A 23904-nucleotide genomic window follows, 5' to 3' on the forward strand; every position below is an offset into this window, starting at 1 on the left:
TGCATATATCTGTCGCTAAGAAAATAGATTATTTTCACAGTGCAAAAAGCCGCTGCCTTTTTTTTCTTTCTCCCGCTTCATTACTCTTCAACTAGTGAATAGTAACCTGACTAACCTCACCCTGCAGAGACTGTAGCCACATAACTCCATTAGCTCCGACTCCCATCTGTTTCCCAAAAGTCCTTCCTAATGCCGCATCAGCTGCCTGGCATCATGCCGCCCAATGTGCCTGTGTATGCGTAATACTGAGAGAGATTAAAAGAAAAAGAGCTCGTCTTATGCAGAACAAGCAGTTCAAACTTTAACTTTTGATGTATTTGCACTCAGGAGCAGCTGCCAGCTGAGGCCACTCTGAGATGTGTGAGTGCTCCTTCTCAAAAAGTGCTCAATAAGTACTTATTGAAGTCTATATGTGTTGAGTCATAATCCCAAGTATTTTCAGGGAGGTCAAAAATAATATGTGCCATTTCCTGACCTAAATAAGATAAAATAATATATAAGAAATAAAATGTTTGCAGTAAATGAGACAAAAGATTCAAAATCGAGGGGTTTATTTGCTTCAGCATAGCACACTGTGTAATCTGGATTGTGGTATGGATATTTTGTGGTATAGGTATCTGACCAATAAATCACCACATTTTACTTTTCTAAGGAAAGCATCTTCAGACCTTCAGTTCCCCTTCCTGTTATAGAATAGAAGAGTCACTTGGCTCAATAGGCTCTTTCTTTATGGAGGCACCTTCCAAAATATTTTCAAAGTAAGCTCTTTGAATTCCCACAGAGGCTTGAAAGCCGACATTTTCACAGGCGGTTTGGTCAAGAGTAATTAAAGACATTTGCGTCTCATGAAGTTGTCCAGACGTTGCTAGACCCAGAGCCAAAGTTGCTTCTTCAGCCTCCTCCGCTATCATGCACAGCTCCCCTAAAACCTTACCCTCGTTCCCAGTTGGGCTTCCCTCCATTTCCCGACCAGAACACATTTTTGTGCAGACGCCTGTCTTTTTTTCAACAGGACCCTCCTTCACCTCGGTCCCGACCTGCCTATTAGTCTGTCTCACAATGTCTGTCCCACACAAGACGATCTCTTCCCTGTTGTCAGGGGTGACAGGTGTGTCCACCTCCTCTCCGCCTCCATCTGGACATGGGCGGGAGCCGCGCCACATGTTAGGGAAGCTGTCATTGCCAGCTGTGTCCTGCTCCCATGGCGATAGCCCTCCTCTTCCTGTCCTGTCATCTGAGCCAATCAGGGGGACAAAGAAGATTAATGGACATTGTGTTAGTGCCATGCTAATGGAATGGAGCCCTGCGAGGCAAACGTGTCGATTACCACAGTAGTGAAGCTCAGTTAAGAATTCAAAACATGGTGAGTGCACTTGGCCAACGGCAGAAAACTGTGAGGGCCCCAATCCGGAGATCACATTAGAGATTTTGTGTTCATGGTGCCTATGGTTAAAGGTGAAGTATGCCATTCATTAGTTTATCTCCCCAAAAATGGTAAACATTGAGCTCCCCCAGGCACCATCAAAACATTGAGAGCAGTCTGCTCAGATCTGCCAATCTCTTAACAGATCAAACCTATAGGAAGAGTTTGGGTTGTGGCTACTGTAGCAGGCGAAGCAAGAGAGTGTTTAGCCGGTGTGGAACCATGACCGTTATGTACCAGTTTATAATGTTAACTTTGATGTGTCTAGTTAGACAGCATCAAACAGTGGTTTACTCATGATACATAGCAACACGGTTAAAAGTTTTCTTAATACGTTAATAAGTAGCCTATTATTAACTGTTGAGACATGCCTTCACAAGCCTCTGTGAGAGCTATATTTGTCATGTTTGAGTTAGGGAGGCATGACACTCGAAAGGGGATTTTTCAAAGTTTCTTTATATTTGTACTAATAGAAATCAGGCCGTTTACACCTGCTATTAAGATGGACGACGCCAAATACACATTTTGAGCTATCTCCAGAGGTAGATTTTACACATTTAGCCGGATTGCTTTTGTAGTGTAAACCCTCATGTGGTCAAATGCGTTAGAACAGCCACAAAAGACGCCTACTCTCCGCCTACTGACCTAATGCGTAAACATTATGGGAACGGTGCTAGAATTTTAAACTTTGTCGGCTGAAGACACAAGTTTGGATTGAAAATAAAATAAAAACACCAAGCACAACATAGTTGAACTCTGCTCGAGGTAATTTAGGACAGAAGTGGTTGAAAGAGGACAAAAGAGACGGATTAAAACACCAGGTGTAAACAGGTTTGTGTCTGCCTTGTCTACTTGTGATCCGATTGACGAAAATGTCTCGCCAGCTCAGACACAGGGGCCCGAAACATGTGCCCCTGTGTCTGAGCTGGCCTAGTGGTTAGAACCTGTGCACAAATGCACTGATTTGTGATGCTCATTTTAGGCCACATGGGTTTGATGTGTAAAGTGTACAAAAACAACTTCTGTGGCAGTGGTTCTCAACCAGGGGCCCACAAGAGGGCCTCAGGACACAAAGGGGGCTTAAGACAACTGAAATTATTTAAGACAAATCAAAACAAGCATTAAAGGTGCACTATGTAGTATTTTTGCAGTAAAATATCCAAAAACCACTAGGCCGGTGTGTTATATATTTTGTTCAGTTGAGTACCTACAATATCCCAGAAGTTTCCAACTATTTGTAAATTGTGAGAAAATTGCTATTTTAACTAAGGACAGGGACGTTTCAGCATTGCATTTGAGGGAGTCGCCTGTCAATTGCGTCATATCTGCGTTACCCTCGGTTTCGGCTTTTATTTGGCAGGAGCGCTTTACTCTTAGCAGTGTGAACAAGTGAACGCACGGAGTAAAGTCATAGATACATTTAAGTGTGTTTAAAACGATGCTAATATGATAAACAGAGCTCCATTACCTCAAAATCATAACCGGAAGAGCGGATCTGTGCAGGCGCCCGGCGACTGTGTCCCGTCCCGTCATAATAAAAGTCCCGGTGTTCGCGAGGCGGGTATTTGTTTAACAATCGCTCCAGCAGCTTTGCTCAGGTCCATAACACTCGGTCCTGCTCTGCTTTAGACTACAGTAACGTTAATAACCGCATGCATGAACGTGATTTCTGCCCGAGTCCTATTTTCCACCGGCTGTAAGGTGAAGACCACATCTCCCAAGATGCTGCGCTCACACTTTGCGTCATCAAACTACGATTTGTTTTGAATATTCCGCCCTCCAGTGGACGGAAAGCTGCATAGTGCACCTTTAAAATAAGCTAAAATGACTAAACATCAAGATATTTCTTATTTACATTCATTGTTTATAAAAAGTGGGATCCCTGAAAATCATTCAGTTCTTAACTTCTGGAATCACATAAATGAATGTAATCTTACAAATAAAAGTAGATGTAGACACAATTCAAGTGCATTCAATGGAAGTGGAGAGCTGACTGTGACATTTTTATTTTAAACATAAGAGAACTAATTTTTAAAGGTTTTACTCATTATTGTTATTGTAGTTAAAGTTTTAGTAATTCTGTCAGATTTCAGTATTTTTTTTCTTTTTAAAACGTTTATATAGATAAAAATATATCGTTTTTATTTTAGTTATTTTATTATTTTAATGTTAATTTTAAACTGATTTCAAATGAGATATTTTGCCCTGGCAACTAATTGAAATAAAACTTTATATTTTTCATTTCAGTTAATGTTCATTGTGTTTAAGTAACACATTTTCTTTTTTATGGTTTTAGTTTTAGTTAACTATAATAATCCTGCCAAGAACTAAAATGTAAGATAATCATGTGAAACATGTTAAGAGACTCTACATTTAAATCACTCAAAATTCTTACATAATGACAAAGCATGTTTAAGTTTCAAATATCACACCAGCAAATAAAAAACCCACAACAAAGCCATCCAGCTGGGAAAAGGAGCGTGACGACCTGTCAGCGATGGCAACAGCTTAGTTCTGCCTCTCCTCTGCATCATTGGTGCCTATTCTGCTGGATTACTGACCCATATTTGAGAGCATTCAGCTAAAAGGTTAAACACTGCATGCGGCTTATTTGTGGGACAACAGAATCGCGAAATACCACTTTACGCAGCAGCATCCATATTTATGGGGCAGTTCCAACTGCAAAACACGCCCCAAAAGTTGGTGAATGTCAGCGAACGAGAATTCACTAGCATTTGCCAAATGCCATGGCATTTGAAAGGGATTGGGCGTTCAGCCGGCCTGACCAATGAGAGTGTGCGTGAAGGATAGGTGTGATAGCAAAGGGACAAGAGGGGTGGGCTGGTCAGAGAATTAGCTAATTACAGCTCTTTAGCCTCTTGGCGGGATGATTAGCAAATGGCAGATTTGGTTACACACAATTACACACGCTCACCTGCAGGAGGTCGTGGGTTAGTGGTTTTTTGTGCTTCTGGCTGATGCGGATGGTCAATAGAGCACAGAGGAGTGGCACTCAGAGTGATGGCATCTCTACCTCCTGTTGAACGCCACAGAGAGGAAGCTGACATCATTTACAGTGTGAAAGAAGGACTGTTATCAATGCAAACCACCAACAGACACTGAAGAGAATTAATCTCTTTGATATAACTAGATGTACAACACACTTAAAGGTGCAGGAAGCGATTGCTGAGAAGCCTGGTTGAAAGTGGATTGAGCACCAAAACACAAATGTAGCCAATCAGAAGTAGGGGGCGTGTCCACTCATGAGGAGAGAGAGAGAGAGAGCAAGAGAGAGATTTGAAGAAATTTACTGTAGAAAGAGATGGCTGTGAGACATTACAAAAGAGAAAAGGTCAGAGGAAAATCACTGGATAAAGAAGGGTTATGATCAGGCAAGAATTTTAGGACCCATGCTAATATTAGAAAAGCTTTTCACCGCTGGAGAGAATTAAGCTGGAAGGCCTGAAAACGGATGCAGAGGTTGTGTTGCTTGTGCTACATTCGTAAGTAACACTGGTTTTGCTCTGTTTCACAGAACCAACATATGCTGTTAGGAACAGGACAGTTTTGAGTGTCATTGTTAGTCTGGAGCTGGTGCGCTGCTGTCAAATAACAACAAACTCTTGCTTATAGACTCTTGTGCACTGTATGTTAATTTTCTGTTCCTCCTTCTTGTTTGTTCCTTCTTTAGCTATGATAAATAGACATCCCTTCTTGCATTGCGTGTTCGTGCATTTTGGGGCAATGAAGGGAGGTGTATGTTTGTTTGTGTTGATTTCAAATATCAACAGTTTCTCAGAAATCACTTACTGCTCCTTTAAAGCAATAAAAAACTACTTCAATAATACAGTGTAATAAGAAACAATATAATAATAAATACCGGTATATGTCATTTCATAGAACTTTATTTAAAATAAATCATATGCTAAGCAAATTACATAATTATTAGCACACACAATTTGTAACATTTCCACAAAATAAAATAATATTTCTTAAATTATTATAATATTATAAAATTAAATCAATAATTTTACAGTTGATTTAAAATGAATATAAATTGCAATATGATAGTTTTTTAAGTAATGTTTTATATGTGATATTTTTAATCTTACATTAATTACATTGTACATGAATTTTACATTTCATTTTAAAATAATAAATTTATATTTAATTACATATTGTAAATAAAATATAAATATATTTTGTAAATGTAAAAAATAATAAAATGTATTTAATGTAGCTGGTGTATGACTGCTCTGAGCAGGATGTAATAATAATAATAATAATAATAATAATAATAATAATAATAATAATAATAATAATGTGTTTTATTTGTATTGCACTTTATATTTCTACAATCTCAAAGTGCTACATAGCATCTAGTGGTACAATGAAAAAATCTAAGTAATTTAATAGTAAAAAAAAAAAAAAAAAAAACACCTATAAAACACATTTATTGGAAAGCTTTTGTAAATAGATATGTTTTAAGGTTTCGTTTAAAAACATCAGTAGTCTGTGTGGCCCTTAGGTAGTTGGGGCCCTATGAAAAGGCTGATGAAAAGGCCCTACCACCCATGCTGCAAAAGATGTGTGTCTGCTTCAATGTGTAAAGGTGCAATGTGGCATAAAAGTAGTAAAATAAGTATAGATAGTAAGCCTTATAAAAATTACAAAATATCAAATTTTATAAAAGGCATAAAAAGTACACTTAAATTATATATATATATATATATATATATATATATATATATATATATTTTTTTTTTTTTTTTTTTTTTTTTTTTAAGTAATGTATAACTATATATATAGTTTTTTAAGTAATGTATAACTATATATATATATAAACACGTGTGTAATCAAAGAAAGTGTTAAAGTTTATTTAATGTAATTATTCTATTACAGAGCAGCTGGCTTAAGACTGCTCAAAGCAGGATGTGCATCTGCTGCAAATCATGTGGTGTTTTATGCAGTATTGCATTAAAAAAAACATTTACATAAAATCTTTATTTTATTTCACATTGTACAAAGATTTAATCCTAATTTAATATTCTATATTCATACTTTCCTATTTATGCGTAATTGCCACAAAAAAAAAAAAAAAACCTGGTGTGTAAATGCACCTTCTTCAGATGCAGCTTCTGAACTTTCTTTGAAGAACAAAGGCATCATGATGTGACGAGGGAAAATAAAAACGAAGGATTTCAAAGGTTTGTCATAAATCCCAAATCTCACACAAAAAGAAAAATTTACACCGCTGTCCTACACAAAAGGTGAAATTTTATAGAGAAGCATGCAGACTGAAAAGGATCAGACTGGCCACATGCACTCACACAGAGAAAGTGACTAAAGCTCCCCTCATCTGTCTTCATTAGTACTGGCTGCATGCATCACAGGTTAATGCCATATGTTGCCCACAGGGGACTGAGCACTATATGCTGGTGCCATCATAACACTGGCCACCAATGCTTACATACTTCCACTGTCTGATCCGTTTAAACACCGCTTTCTAGGGCCACTGTGGTATGAAATACAATAAACAAGAGAGTTATGCAGTGAATAGGAACCACGGCAGCGTAAAGCAGCCCTGAGCTTACGTGAACGACATGAACAGGGATCGTAAGCCTTGTTGCCACAAAAAATATTTGGATTTATAACATATTTAACCCTATAACGCTTACTGTATCACATTTGGTATTCAAATGTCTTAGGCCTATTATCAATACGATCAAAGGTTTGCTGAAAAATTTTTGCACACAATCTACTATATCTGTGGTCTGATTAATAGATTTTAGCAAGTAAGGCCTTTTATAATCATAAAAATGTCCTCCTTCTGTGTCTTTCTGCTGTTAAATCGTTACTGATTTTATAAAGAAAACATAAGAATAACTTATATTAATATTTCAACACTTACTGGAAAGTAACGTTTTTTACTTGATTATCTACACTTTTTTATCATGTTAAAATGTGAGTATCAAATATGATACATCAGGCTTTTGAGGAAAACCTCAATCGATAATTGTTTTCCTTGGCAATATATAAAAACTGCAGAGCTTTGATCATAACTAAGCATTTAAATATTATCTTACTTAAAAACATATTATTGGGTGATAGTCATAACTGATATTTATATGCATTTTATGCATGATATTTATATATAGTCTGCTATACTGTTATAGCCTGACATCATCATACTCAGATTCTAGTCAGAATATGAGTCTGATGCTGCTCCATTGGGATTGTGATTGTGATTATAGGGCACGTTTCAAATTAGCCAGGAAAAAAAATGCCTCTGCACTAAATTGGATAGACCTAAAACCAATCAGAGCAATGGAGTAAGTGACGCATGTTGAGCGACCTGTAGTTGTCAACAGAAGTCAACGGCTCTCATGCTGTTCCTCTTTTAAAATGAATGCGCTGTCGACATCTTCTATAACAGATGCAATGGCGGAATCTACACATCTCAATCCTCCAGCGGCAGCCATTTGAAACAATTTACAAATAGTTGGAAACATTTGGGATATTGTAAGTACTCAACTGAACAAAATATATAACACTGGCCTAGTGGTTTTTGGATATTTTACTGGAAAAATACTACAAAGTGCACCTTTAGTAGTTAGTTAATAGTGAATATTGTGTTCCCCATACTTAAGTGTCGCCAATTTTTCTGACTATAAATGTCATAAGTCAGCCTTTACAGGGTTAAAAATGTCATTGCATTTAGACAACAAAATATCAACCCATGTGGTTTAGCTTTTGGACAGCTTTTAAGCAGTCAATGACATCCAAAACAACATTTTACTGTATGGACAAACAACACAGAGCCATATTTTTTTATCTTCAAAATCTTACATTTTCAAATGTCTTCTTTTGTGTCCCACATAAAGTCATGGTATGAAACAACATACCTGTTGTTGAGTAAATTATGACAAAATCATTAATTTTTAGGTGAACTATTTCTTTAAAGGTCCCGTTCTTCGCATGTTTTCGAAGCTTTGATTATGTTTACAGTGTGCAATATAACATGAGTTCATGTTTCGCGTGTAAAAAAACAGTATTTTTCACACAATTTACTTATCTGTACAGTGCTGTTTCCTCTGTCCTAAAAACGCCCTGATGATTTTCTTGTTCTATGAAGTCCCTCCTTCAGAAACACGTAACGAATTCTGATTGGGCCAGCGTTTCCCATGTTGTGATTGGACAGCAGATTAGCGCACTTTGCCCGGAAAGGTCCCGCCTCTTACCATAACGGGGAGATGCAAGCGCTGAATGTGCGCTCTTCTCCACGTGGAAGAGCAACAAGACCTCGCCCCCTATTTTGCGTGTCCTTGTGGGCGGAGGGTTCGTCAACAAACGGTTCTAGTGACATCATTTAAGCAAGGAAGTGCAGGGCTGTAGTCCAAACCGGCCGTTCGCTGTAGGCTTTGAAAGGGAACTTCTGTTAAATAAAATATCTCGCTTGGCATTGAACTATGAGCTTTATAATCTTACAGGTATTATTTATGCTCTAACAGCAACATAACACACTAACTAAAGTTTGAAAAATGGAATCGCGAAGAACAGGACCTTTAAGAGGGGTTTGAGAGGCCAAAAACTTTTTGGGCACACTTTATGTAAATCTCCAGAAATTACCCTAGATTGACAGCCAACAAAAGCCGTGCACCTCCATATGGTCCTCTGGACTACTTGAATATCTCAAGAGAGGGTTTATTTTTAAGAGGCATACTTTAACAGCTCTAAGCTCAACTTCCTTTGTTTGAAAAGGTCATTGTTGTGTTATGGAGACTGGCTTCGGAGCTAATTAAAAAGCCAGGCTAATTCTGTATGCCAAACAGCATGGAGCTTCACTGCGGCTGCTTCACAGCCCGCTGTGCAAAACAGGATGGATGGATGAGAGGCGATCCCCACCTGGCAGCTGCCCATCCATCCATTCATTCACTGCTTGTCCTGGTCTCACACTGGGGAACAAAACCATCTAGTTTTATGGACAAACCGAGCTTTGCGTCACATCGTACGGCTTGGAAGTCACAGAAGTCGCTGCAGAAGACTGCTAATTTCCTCTCATGGTGACTTCTGGCGCATTTCAAACAAGAAATGATCTCTCTCACTTGTTTTTTTGTCATTGAGATGACAGGTAAAAAGAGTCGTAAGGGGAAAACAAGTTTAAGTCAGACAGGCTGTTCTGACAGGACTGCAGTAGTCAACAAGGAAACAAGTGCAACCTGTCACCTAAACAGACAACAAGAAAAAAAGGACAGGGATGTTCACAATCTAGGGAAAAAACTCAATTTTCTTTCTGGAATGCTTTCTCTATGTCCAGTACACTTTAGCATACTTTTAGTTAAATACGTATTTACAAAGAAATTGAAATGCAATTAGCTGAAGATTTATAGGACGTATCTTTATATGTAATTTCAGAATTACGTATATTGTCTTTTTAAATATCAATTAATTATATATTGGAAGTTAAAATACACTATTATATATGCTATCATGTTGTACAACACATCAAAATAAGTGTTCTTCTTTAAAGCGTAACAAAAGATCGTTAAAACAATACTTTAAAATGTACTTTAAAGTAAAACTTAATTTGGCATTACTTTTACATTTACTTTTGAAGTGTACTTAAGGGACTACCTTTCTTGAAAGTAAATACACTTATTTCATTGTTATTATATTATCTGCAAGTGCAGTTTAAAAAAGTAAGATCTACAGTACACTTCTAATGCACTTCTTTTTCATGTTGTCCAATATGTATTATATTGATACCTTTGGCACGGAGGCACACTAAATAAGCTTTTATTAGGCTACTATTAATCTCTCATGTAAGTGACTTTAAACAATTTTACCAAAAGTGCTATTCATTTCTTTAAAGTTAAAACTTCTTTAATGAGGGTAAAAAAAAATAGCGAGTGCACTTTAAACTGATTTCCCCAGTTCATTTTAGCAAGGCCACCAACTCTGCCATTCGATCACTTTCAAAGGCTGAGTTGTGATCCTCACTCTCATCCACAAAGTTCCCTAATAATACCACATTCCCCAAATGTGTTTGTAATGTGGGCAATCAGTTTCAGTAATGGATGCTTGTCAGCTTTATGGCGGCAGAATGACAGTCTTATGACATGCGAGCGTCTGATCTGTGCTTCAGTGGCAGTGCTTTACTACCCTCTTGTGGACGGAGACTCTAAGTACTTCTTTTGTACTGGTGCTTGTACTACTATTTTAGAAAAGTAGGCCAATGTGAACACTTATGAAATGGCCCATATAAAATTAAACGAGGACCTTGAAACTAAACTAAAATCGTTTCATTAGTGGTGCTTGCCAAGTCAACCTTTAACTATTGCTCATACTTAGGATTTGTGATTTAAACCAACCCCTAACTGTACCCATTACTTTTCTAAGCAATCAGTCTTGCAAGTTTTGCCTTGTGGACAGTAAAATTGAAGAAACTGTGGCAATCAGGCATAACATTATGACCAATGACAGGTGAAGTGAATAACACTGATTTTCTCGTCATCATGGCACCTGTTATTGGGTTGGGATATATTAGGATTATATTTTGTCCTTAAAGTTGATGTGGAAAACGGCAAACGTGAGGATTTGAGTGAGTTTGACAAGGGCCAAATTGTGATGGCTAGACAACTGGGTCAGAGCATCTCCAACACTGCAGCTCTTGTGGGTTGTTCCCGGTCTGCAGTGGTCAGTATCTATCAAAAGTAGTCCGAGGAAGGAACAGTGGTGAACCGACAACTGGGTCATGGGCGGCCAAGGCTCATTGATGCACGTGAGGAGTGAAGGTTGGCCCGTGTGGTCCGATCAAACAGACGAGCTACTGTAGCTCAAATCAAGAAGTTAATGCTGGTTCTGGCTAGAAAGGTGTCAGAATACACAGTACATCCGTTTGTTGCGTATGGTGCTGCATAGCCGCAGACCAGTCAGGGTGCCCATTCTGACCCCTGTCCTTGGCCTGGTCTGATGAATCACGTTTTCTTCTACATCACGTGGCTGGCCAGGTAATGTGTGTATTACCTGGAAAACACATGGCACCAGGATGCATTATGAAAAAAAGGCAAGTCAGCAGAGGCAATGTTCTCCTGGAAAAACTTGGGTCCTGCCATTCATGTGGATGTTACTTTGACATGTACCACCTACCTAAGCATGGTTGCAGACCATGTACACCCTTTCATGGAAACGGTATTCCCTGGTGGCCGTGGCCTCTTTCAGCATTATAATGCGTCCTGCCACAAAGCAAAAATGGTTCAGGAATGGATTGAAGAGCACAAGTTTGAAGTGTTGACTTGGCCTCCAATTTCCTCAGATCTCAATCCAATCACACAGCTGTGGGATGTGCTGAACAAACAAGTCTGATCCATGGAGGCCCCACCTCGCAACTTACAGGATTTAAAGGATCTGCTGCTAACATTTTGATGCCAGATACCACAGCACATCTTGAGGGGTCTAGTGGAGTCCATGTCTCAACCGTTCAGGGCTGTTTTGGCAGCAAAAGGGGACTAACACAATATTAGGACATAATGTTATGCCTGATCGGTGTACTTTAATACCATCTCTATAGAAACTTGTATGTCATGGATTTAAATATGTGTAATTAATTACAAATTGGTAATTAAGTTGCAATTTAGTGCATTTAGATTAAATATTGAATCCTACTACAGTTAAATACATCAAAATATGGTGTACTTCTTTAAATCGTAACAATTCTATTTTCTATTCTATTTTAATGCATTTTAAAGTAAAGCTTTTAACTTGATATTATTACAATATGAACTTTTCGAAAAGTTTGGTCTAAAAGTTTCGTTTGGTCTAAAGCCATAAAGTCAAGAATGACATCTCAAATCAAACAGCTAGAGACTAGAATATGGTAAATGGACTGCATTTATATAGTGCTATAACAGACCCTATGGCCATCCAAAGCGCTTTACATTTTTGCCTCATTCACCCATTCATCCACCGACGGCGATGTCAGCCATGTAAGGCACCATCCAGCTCATCGGGAGCAGCTGGGGTTAGGTGTCTTGCTCAAGGACACCTCGACACTTGGTCAGGTGGAACCGGGGATCGAACCACCAACCTTTCGGTTAGTAGACAACCTACATGAACCACTGAGCCACTGCCGGCCCAACAAATATCATTATTGCATTCAAGGCTGCAATTATATCCTATAAACAGAGATATTAGATCATGTGGAAAATAGAAAGCACAAAAACAAGATCAACATGCAAGAAAATCTTACCTGGGAGACTCCAAAGTCCTGAAATTTCCAGAGTTTTCAACTTCCTCTCCAAATCTGCAACTCGGGTTCCAAGAATTCTACAATGCATCAATACATTTACCTAATACAGATGTATGTATAACATAAGACATTTTTCTTTCAAAACACTGTGTATGAAACCTGCAGGTAAGATATTTAAAAGGATAGTTCACCCAAAAATGAAAATCCTGTCATCATTTACTCACCCTCATGTTGATCCAAACCTGTATAAATGCATTTCTTCAGCTGAACTGAAGAACTTTTCTTCTCTTTTTCATACTATGGAAGTCAATGCCGTCCATAAACGGTTTGGTTACCCATATTCTACAAAATATCTTCTTTTGTGTTGAGCATACATACATACTAATCATACATACAACTTGAAGGTGAATAAATTATGACAGGATTTACATTTTTGTGTGAACTATCCCTTTAAAAGCACTTTGAATTGCCATTGGGTATGAAATGTGCTATACAAATAAACTTGCCTTGCCTAAATGTTGATATTGTAGATCTAAAATTTGTAGTTGTATTGTAGTTCTTAATTGCTCTATTTATTTATTTATTTTCTTCCTTTGTAGCTTGCTATGCTTTATAAATAAAATGTATTATTTATTATTATTAAAAACATTGTACTTAAACATTTCCCTTTTAATTCAATGTGTTACTTGCTGTCTGAAATTATAAAATTTACTTGTTTTTAGTGTTTTTACACCAAAATGGATTTTCAATGTACAGGCTATTTCTGAACTGTCATTGCTAATAAAGTTACACACACACCTGTTGGTCTGTCTTTGGTGTTTAATGATTATATTCTTCTCATGAATGGTCTCCAGCAAGGCTGTTGCTAAAGACTTCAGGTCTGAGATAGACTGAGGTGTGGCTGGTAAACTGCAACCCTTCTCCTTTGACAACAGCCCTTGCACTGCAAATAGCAGGAAGAGAGGTGAATAATATTTGAGTGAATAAACTACACAAGTGTATGCAGTCATTTGATATGCTGTACAGCAACATTTCTTTGCTTCTTTGTCAGTTCAGTTCTTCAAGCCTTCTAAGAAAAAAGCAATCTCATGACCCAAACACCTTGTTTAGGAGAAAGGACTCCGGTAAGAGCGCTGCTGTTAGACTTGCCAGTGATCTCAGGATTTCTTCTTCGATCCAGAGCAGCCTACAAGATATTATAATATTAATTATTCAACATTTTAATAATAATAATACAAATAATAATACAATTTCAATAATAATAGCTGTGTAAAAGAATTATCAGACTTGCCTTATATTTCTGTATGTTACTATTCAGCAGGTTGACCTCCTCTTGTACTTGTTTTAATCTCTCATGCAAGTATCTGCAATATGACAAACCTTAAGTTGCATGGAAAAATATCTAATTTAAACTGAAAACAAGACAACGTGCCTGCAACCAGTCAGCTGCAGGTGGGGCTAGTTAGAGCTGGTAGTTCACTTTGAGCCAGCAGTAAACCACCTGCCATGTTTCAAAAACCAGTTTGATTTATTGTATAAACCAGTGATTCTTCAACTAGGGGATTCTTATAGCCTCAGCAAACTGAAGGGTTGAAGGGTTAGTTCAACCAAAAATCTGCCATCATGTACTCACCCTCAGGTTGTAAATGCAAACCAGTATGCGTTTCTTTCTTGCGTTGAATACAGAAGAAGATATGTTGAGAAATATAGGTAACCAAACTGTTGATGGACCCCATTGGCTTCCATAGTATTTTTCCCATATACAAAAACATAAATTGTTTGGTCACCTATATTGTTCTAAATATCTTTTTTTGTGTTCAACGCAAGAAATAACTGTATACAGGTTTGAAACAACATGAGGGTTGAGTAAATTATGACAATTTTCATTTTTGAGGTGAACAATGTGTTGATATGCATTTTTATTTAAAAAAAAAAAAAAAATAAAAAAAAATCTGAAATATTCTGAGTAAAACATTATCTAGTAAATTACATACATCTAATTTATTGGTTATATAGAGTGGGTAAAAAGTTTGTAAAAAAAATAATCTTTACAAAAAAATCTTTATCTAGTAAATTCCAAACATCTAGAAAAGTCAAATGAAATGGTTAAAAAGAGTTTGTAAAAATGTGTCTATAAATTAAAAACAAATTTAAAAAAAAATTATTTACAACCTAGACTCCATAGGTAGGCCATCAAATATTGTTGTGGACAATGGAGGGGCCTTGTACGGTAATCAAAAATTAAGAACCACTGCATTATTAAAAATAATGAATATCTGAAAAGCAACATTAACACTCCCTAACTTGTTCTCCATGCAGAGGGCGTCCACATCGATGATGCGCTTCTCCTGTCCTCCCAGGATGTGGTTCAGCTCGAGGTTGAGACGTTCAGCTTTCTCCTTGAACACAGTCCTCTCTGCCTTTACATCCTGCAGTTCGTCACTCACCGTCTTCAGACTGTGTTCAAGTTCTTCTCTCTTAAAAAAAGTACCAATGGATAATTTCATAACGCACCATATTTGATTTAGTGTCATGATAGTGAAAATATATGATGAGGAGGACACAAGAAAGAACTAAAATAATGTTTTTCTCATTTACTTGAACTGAAGAAGTGCAATAAATAAAGATGGGAATAATATATAATACTTAAAGACACACATGCAGGGCTGCTTTCTCCAGTTGCCTGACCAGATCCTCGCGCTCATGAGCAGGAAAATGTCTGAACCCGACTTCATCATCCCCAAGCCTTTGTTTTGTGATGGTCATTCTTAACAGCTATGGTATAAGGGAAGATACCAACAGGGATGAGAGAAGAACACACACTATATTGGCAAACATTTTGGGACGCCTGCCTTTACATGCACATGAACTTTAATGACATCCCATTCCTAATCCGTAGCCATAGGGTTATATATGTAGTTGGCCCACCCATTGCAGCTATAACAGCTTCAACTCTTCTGGGAAGGCTTTCCACAAGCTTTAGGAGTATGTTTATAGGAATTTTTTACCATTCTTCTAGAAGTGCATTTGTGAGGTCAGGCACTGATGTTGGACGATAAGGCCTGACATGATCCACTCTAATTCATCCCAAAGGTTTTCTATCGGGTTGAGGTCAGGAGGACAGGCCAGGAGGACAGGCCAGTCAAGTTCCTCCACACCAAATTCACTCATCCATGTCTTTATAGACCTTATTTTGTGCATTGGTGCACAGTCATGTTGGAACAGAAAGGGGCCATCCCTAAACTTTTCCCAAAAAAATTGGGAGCATGAAATTGTCCAAAATGTCTTGGTATGCTGAAGCATTAAGATTTATTTTCACTGGAACTAAAGGGCCAAGGCCAACCCCTGAAAAACAACCTTACACCATAATCTTCCCTCCATCAAACTTTATACTTGGCACAATAGAGTCAGGCAAGTACCGTTCTCCTGGCAACTGCCAAACTCAGAGTCATCCATTGGATTGCCAGACAGAGAAGCGTGATTCTTCACTTCAGAGAACACTGTCCACTGCTCTAGAGTCCAGTGGCTACGTGCTTTACAACACTGCATCCATTGCACTTGGTGATGTAAGGCTTGGATGCAGCTGTTCGGCCATGGAAACCCATTCCATAAAGCTCTCTATACACTGTTCTTGAGTTAATCTAAAGGCTATACACTGTTCTTGAGTTAATCTAAAGGAGGTCTGTAGCTGCGCACTGTGTGCCTTAGCATCCGCTGACCCTGCTCTCTGATTTTACGTGGCTTCCACTTTGTTATAATACCACTAACAGTTGACCGTGGAATATTCAGTAGTGAGGAAATTTCACGAATGAACATTTTGCACAGGTGGCAACCTATCACTATACCCAGTGATGGGAATAACAGCACATAGATAAACGGCGTTACTAACAGCGTTATTTTTTTCAGTTACGAGTAATCAAATTAAATACTGTTTCCCCCGTTACAACGCTGTTACTGATAATAAAATGAGGTGTTACTTTATTTGAGCTCACTGAAGCAGTTTTCATCCGAACAGGTTCTGATTATGATAGGTGGGTGGGAGACAACCACAACTGATGATGATTCATAATTGGCTTAGGTAGGTAGACATACACACACACACACACACACACACACACACACACACACACACACACACACACACACACACACACACACACACGCTACTTTTGAAGTCCATTGGACATGATATCGCAATATCATGTCCAATGACTTCAAAGGTAGCTGTCGCAAACTGGACGTATGCTCTACTTTTCCCTCGTTGAGGTGAAAGTTACATAAACATTCTTACATGTTTATTTAACGTGCAACTTATGCCCAGGAAGAGTCTCTCCACGTCGGTGGAAAAGTAATTCTAATCTAATTCTCACATCGTTAAATGCCACCACAAAATTAGTGACTAAGAACGCAAAGGATAACGTGAGCTTCACTACCAAAGAAGGAGACAGAGCAATGACATTAAAGAAATATTTGCTACTGTTATTGTTTGTAAACTGTGCAATAAATGTTACAGTTCTAAACAATCTATTTTGTTTTATTGTAACACTATAGTACAGTCTCTCACATTGGCTCTCATTTATCAATCTTGCGTAGAAACGGGCGTGTATGTCGGCGTAAGATAATGCTTTCACTCCTCTCGCCTGATTTATGAAGCTGTGCGCACCTCTGCAATCCAGATGTACGTAATACTTGCCCTTGATAAATGCCACGGCTGAAAACGAAAATAATGAGAATAACACGCCCCTATTTTAAGTCTCTGCCTCCCCCACGCCCTCATTTTACGCCATGGACGCACGGAAGACGGCAAAGAAGCGAAAAAGCGAAACTCCGACGTGGAGATCGAGACCATCACCAGGTGGAAAAAAATGAAACATTTTATTTGGGAGTTTAAAGAGTGGAATTAAATGCACCCACAAAAACAAAATATGCACCCAAAATACGAGTACTGTTAAAGGTGGGGTAAGTGTTATTTCAAAACTGTTTTAGAAAAAGGATTCGGGCCGAGAGGAATAAGAAACTTGTAGCCAATCTGCCAGTAAGGGCCGTGTCTAATAATGATGGTGAGAAGAGAGGCTCGGTGCACGTCATTATTCAAAACACACAAGTCACACAGGACGGACATAAGCCAAGAAAGAACTAATATATGTTGGCTTTTGCTTGAATATGCTCGTGTGTCATATTCGCTTGTTTGTTTAGATGCCGTACTGTGGTAACACTGTCCATGTTTGCCAAATAGTCAATTGGTCCCAAATGCTTTGAGCAAACACTCTTGTTTGAATCTACCGGTGTTTAAATATCTATGGTTCAGAGCAGTCAACCACTGATTCTTTCATTACTTGATTTTCGTTGGTCTGTGAAAAATGATGGTAGTAGTATACAACTTCGACTCTTCGACTCCCACAGCTCTTTACGACACACAGAACCATATGGTTAATCACACAGTAAATCCACTACATAATTTGCCGGCTGAAATGACACAAACTTAGTGCCTGTCGGAAGTTACCTATCTGAGGACTATTTTCAGGCGGTGCGTAATATCATCGCGCCGCTGAACCCATGGTATGACGACAAAGTTCCATAATTCTTACGCAGGAATGAAAAAAATAAGTCCTATCTAAATCGGTATAAAAATCTAAACTTTTAATTTTCCGTTGGTCTTAGTACATGATGTAACTACAGATTAGTCAAGTTTTAATTTGGAAAAATATTATCTTTGAAAAAATAAAGTCTTTGGTAATTTTTGAGAGCAATGCTAATGGACCTATATTCAATGATGTATGCTAAAAGTGCTACCGCCAGATACAGAGATCGGCTGAATGGATTCAAAAAGGGTAAAACTCAACTGTTTAACTCTAAGGGACTTGGAAAATGAGCCTATTTTCAAAATTTTCAAAGATCTTAAAATGTGCATAAAAAATGCATGCCTTCAATTGAGGAGGATAATTGTTTTATTCTTTAAAAAATATGCTCTACTAAACTAAAATGGAAACACATTTCTTGAAAAAAAATCCTGGATGTGCAACAAAAAAACTCACAAATTGCCTCAACATGATTGTGATTGGATAACTGGACTAACCAGCGGACCAATTGCATCACACAGCATCTCAAATGACGTTTTAATGATTCTGAAATGCCTGAGTCTGGTATAATGGCCTCCCAGTGGGTTCTGTTCTGTACCCTTAAGGCGGCTGATCGTTGCTCTCCCTGCTCTTATCCATGCTAGGCTGCATGGATGCGCATGGAATTCTAGCCCAGAACAGAACCATACCACCAATCTAAACCATATGATAATTGTCAATCATCTTTGACATTAGTGATACTGACAGAACTGTGCGTTATTTGCAAATGTTTTATACAATATTCCAATTTTTCTAATAACATTCATCCACAAGTTTGGATGCAAGCTATTTTTTAATAGTTTAATGTGTATTGGGTACCTTATTGTCTCCCTGGGTCTCACTGAGTCTCTGAGTCAGTTCCTTCACCTCTTCAACTAGCTTCTTATTTCTCTCCCTCGAATCCATCAACAACTGAGCCAAATTCACCTGAGACAAAAGGAAAGACAGAAAAGCAGAGAGAAAGAAAATGTAATGACCTGCAATAAGTTCAAAAGTTAACAATCACGTATAAATCAACTGACCTGATTACGTTTTTCTGGAGGAAGTGAAGAATCACCACCCTGAAATACGTTATAAAACATTCTGATGAACTACAAAGCCAAGAAATGATCCTCACATTTAAATAGAAATAATAATGAATAAAATTCATTTAGAAGACACACAATTAGTTCTCTGTATTTCTTCTTCAAGCCCTGGTGTGTCTCTCGCAGCTGGTTGGCCATCAGTTTGTACTGGTCTCTCTCCTGCTGACATGTGTCCAGCTCTTTGGACAGAATGAGAAGGGCGTCCTTCTTGCTCTCCAGTTTACGTTTGCATATCAAGAACTGCAGAAACAAGGAAAGTATCAGTGTGGACCTGTACACTACCTGTAAAAAGTTTGGAATTATAATGTTTTTGAAGAAGTCTCTCATGAAGGCTGCCTTTATTTAAGCAAAAAAAACAAAACAAAAACTCATATTCTGAAATATTATTACAATAATATATATATATATATATACATATATATACATATATATATATATATATATATATATATATATATATATATATATATATATATATATATATATATATATATGTCAATCATGTCATGCCAAATTTTCTTTTTCAGCATCATTACTCCAGTCTTCAGTGTCACAGTTTCACCAAAAATATGAAGCAGACAATGGTTTTCAGCACTGCTAATAATAAGAAATGTTTCTTAAGCAGCAAATCAGAATATTTAAATGACATCGGAAGGATCATGTGCTACTGAAGAGGGGAGTAATGATGCTGAATATGCATAGAGAGCTTCATGAAATGGGTTTCCCTGGGCCAAGCAGCTGCATCTAAGCCGTACCTCACCAAGAGCAATGCAAAGCGTCGGATGAGGTGGTGTAGAGCACGCCGCCAATGGACTCTAGAGCAGTGGAAACGTGTTTTCTGGAGTGACGAATCACGCTTCTCTGTCTGGCAATCAGATCGACTTGTCTGGGTTTTGTATTTGCCAGGAGCACAGTATTTGGTTTGGACTGCATTGTACCACTGCACATTAAATGGTAATATTTCACAATATTACTGTTTTACTGTATCTTTGATTGAATAAATGCAGTCTTGGTGGGAATAAGAGACTTCTTTAAGAAACATTAAAAATTTTTTTTTTAAAAACTTCTTTCAAAATTTCGACTAGTATACAAGTGTGGTGAGGCACAATTTTTTTTTTAAATAGTAGCAACAATACAAGCATTATAATTAAGCTTTTTGATATTTAATTATCATGCATCAATAGTGCTGGTAGTTAAAGGTGCACTACGCAACTTTCCGTCCGCTGGAGTGCGCCTATTCTAAACAAAGGCGTAGTTTGCTGTGACATGTTCACACTGCTAAGAGAAAAGCGCCTCGACCAAATAAAACTGAGGGTAACGCAGATATGACGCAATTGACAGCTGACTCCCTCAAACGCTATGCTGACACGTCCCGGGTCATTGGTTAAAATAGCAATTTACTCACAATTTACAAAAATACTACATAGTGCACCTTTAAAAGTTAAATAAATAAAAAATGTGTAACCGCATTCATTTATAAAGTGTCATAAAGATGAAATAGGGCAAAACATAAAAAACGCATTTCATCTAAACTTAAAATAAGAAAACATACTAAATATACTAAACCTTTGTATGATCAGATTTCAAAACACATTCAGATTGCTTTCTTCTAATTGCTAAAAATTAATGGAAATTCTAGATAAAACCAGCTTCAGAAGGCTTTTACATGGTTTCTAGTTGTTCCATTGTGGTCACTAATTTTTACTCTATTTATTTCTATATTCTACTGTAATCAATTTGCTGCTGGTGACACTAGTAAGTTCTGGCAGTTCACCTTGGATCAGCAGAAAACCTGCTACCATATTTTAAAGTCCCATATTATGATTTTTCAATTTATTCCCTTTCATGCAGTGTGTAGCTGTTTGTAAATATAAACGTTCTGCAAAGTTGTAAAGTCGAAAGTGCGTGATAAATAAATGTACTGTCTCTCTCTCTCTCTCTCAAAAAAAAAAAAAAAAACTATAGGAGTTGTTTGTATTTCTAATCCTACTGTGTGATGGTTCTACGTCACTAGAAAAGTTTTTACTGATGAGAAATTTTTGAGTTCAATGCAGGATTTGCAAAACGCTAGCCCCTGAAAGATGGGTCTATCACAACCTGTAAGTATGCACCCGGATTTTGTGGTGCATTGTGGGACTTTTTAGGGAGCGATCGATACAACCCTTAAAATGTCCAACTCCCTGATCAGTGTCCTTATTACTAAACTTGGGACCTGATTGAGACCCTTTGGTGTTTATTTTTTCTTTCTTTCTTTCTTTCTTTCTTTCTTTCTTTCTTTCTTTCTTTCTTTCTTTCTTTCTTTCTTTCTTTTATCTTCGATGCTTGTTGGAGATCTCCAAAACAAAATTAAGATCCTTTAAAATAGCATAATAGGGGCACTTTACAAACACTTTTTCACCAGTGGTTCTACACCAGGGTGCCTTCATATTTAAGACAGCATTATAATACGCTAAAACAACTAAAAATAGACATTTCTCATTTTAATTCATACTCTCAACAAGTTTTTTCTTTAAAAAAAAAAATCAAAAAAAAAAAAAAAAACAGGGTTCCCATGGTCTTGGAAACATCTGGTTAAGAGGTACTTTTTACTCATTTAAAACCGAACACCTTTAACCTAGCTGTTAAATTAGGTTTCAAAGGCGAGAGCACTCTTGAACGTAACATAATTAATTGTTAACAACTTATACCTCACTACAAAGCCCATTTGAAATTGTAAGCATTCCATGTAACACACGCTATGCTAGATCTGTTGAATGTTGAGTTCAGGTGGTTTTGGCAGCGAAGCAGTGCCATATGGAAACAGTCGTCATCATCATCCTCATCACCACCGTGCTTTATTAACGCAGCACTTACCTCGCTCACTAAACCTTGCCAGTCACTTTCACTTCTTTTGGACGTGTTCATTTCTTCCAGCGTTTGGCGATAATATTTAATGTTGTGCTAATCTAAAACCAGTATTTTGGCGAGCTTTATGGAGAGGCTGAAACTTCACCCTTCCTCACAGTCAGTGTTTACTCTGGGTCAGCTGGTGCACAAGATCCGGGTGTGTGAAACACTGAACCAGCAGCGATGTGAGGGCGTGGCGAGTAACTGTGAATATCTAGCGATTTTATTAAACAAATGCAATAAAAATGTATTTCTCTTTTTTATTGTAGACAGGTGTATCTTACATGTCCAACCAGTAGATGGCGAACACAAATTATGGGAACGCAAAAAAAGACAAAAAATTGAGAGGAATATGATTAATATTTGTACATTGTTTTAAATCAGTTTAATATTCATTATATATTTGCATACAGATTATTTGCATAATAACAGCTATATGCACGTTATCGTACAAACCTCTTTGAATCCAAGTAAAAGTTTTCCAAAGAAAAACACTGATAAAGTACGGAGCCTTCGTAATTGATCAATTGTTACTTTATTTTAGTAGGGAGGTTAAGCCCAAAAAATAGGCCTTTGACTTCAAGTCATGATGCAAAGGTCCCCTTTGGTATGGAAGTACCTTAGGGTCATACAAATAAATTTATCCTAAGACACAAGTGAGATCACAATTTTTATCAAAAATAAACAGGCTTTTTCAAAAATGGCCGACAATGTGCCGAAAATACTCTAGAGCCCATATCTTTGCTTCTGTTATCGCTGTAATGACAAATTTGGTGTCAAAGTGTACATTTTTGGGGTCAGGGAATCCAATAAAATTGGTTTCAGGTTTAAAAAAACAAAATATTTCCCCATACTATGACAACTGGGGGTAAAAATGCACATTTCACATAAAAATGATGTCATCAGAGTGACTTTTTAATTATATTTTCCTTCAAAAACTTTAATTTTGTATTTAAGCAGTGCAGCTACTTCTGTACATTACATTTGTCCTAAGTAGCATGAGATTTCGACCAGTCAGGAGTAGACTACAGCAAATCAGTTCCTGCAACAACACATCCCATCTGCACCAGGAGCTGTGACAGCTGATAAAGGTCAGAGGTGACAGGTTAACACTTTGAGGTTCAAATGACTCTCTTATTAAATAGAAACATGTTTTTAATGTTAGATCACTAATAACTAGCTAGCTAGTAACTAGTTAGCTTCATCATAACTGTATTAATTTTTATTGAAGCAAGCACATAGCCTTCTAGTCCAGGCGTTTAAGGAAACAAGGGTGAACAAATTGCAACAGAATCAATCTCAACTGATTTTGTATCCTCAATATGTCCTGAGTAAGAAAGAAAAAAAAAAGCCCAGAAGAATCCCATTAGGGGAAATTTCAGAAAAAGAACCAAATATAACATATTCATACGTCTATTCATTATTTTTCTCACATGAATAGGGTAAAACGTTTAACCTTTAGATATCGCCATGAAAATTATTGAATTGATTACTTATATCAAGACAAAAAATGTTTTACAAGTTTAAGTACTTTAAAATCGATCCTAGATGTAACTGGAAGCCAGTGTAAAGACCTGAGGACTGGTGTGATATGGTCATATTTTCTGGTTCTGCTCAGAATTCTGGCAGCAGCGTTCTGTATGA

General features: G+C 37.4%; 2 protein-coding genes across 3 annotated transcripts in view; both read right to left on the bottom strand.

The window, feature by feature from the left end:
* Positions 1-23904, bottom strand: part of LOC137045142 (uncharacterized) — a 395631-nt gene that overhangs the window by 308682 nt on the left and 63045 nt on the right. The window lies entirely within an intron of this gene.
* ccdc149a (coiled-coil domain containing 149a) lies at positions 535-22434 on the bottom strand. 2 transcript variants are annotated; one of them, XM_067448731.1, is made up of 12 exons: positions 22228-22434; positions 19453-19614; positions 19312-19350; positions 19109-19216; positions 15330-15446; positions 14976-15148; positions 13963-14035; positions 13773-13857; positions 13470-13614; positions 12672-12748; positions 4359-4460; positions 535-1234 (listed from the first exon to the last, which is right to left on the bottom strand). In XM_067448731.1, the coding sequence occupies exons 1-12, from the start codon at positions 22276-22278 to the stop codon at positions 687-689; spliced, it is 1680 nt and encodes a 559-aa protein (XP_067304832.1). In that variant the 5' UTR covers positions 22279-22434; the 3' UTR covers positions 535-686. The 2 variants fall into 2 exon arrangements, with proteins under 2 accessions (XP_067304832.1, XP_067304841.1); XM_067448740.1 differs by lacking the exon at positions 4359-4460.

Source organism: Pseudorasbora parva, chromosome 1, assembly GCF_024679245.1.
Source record: "Pseudorasbora parva isolate DD20220531a chromosome 1, ASM2467924v1, whole genome shotgun sequence".
In the NCBI taxonomy this organism is placed as follows: domain Eukaryota; kingdom Metazoa; phylum Chordata; class Actinopteri; order Cypriniformes; family Gobionidae; genus Pseudorasbora; species Pseudorasbora parva.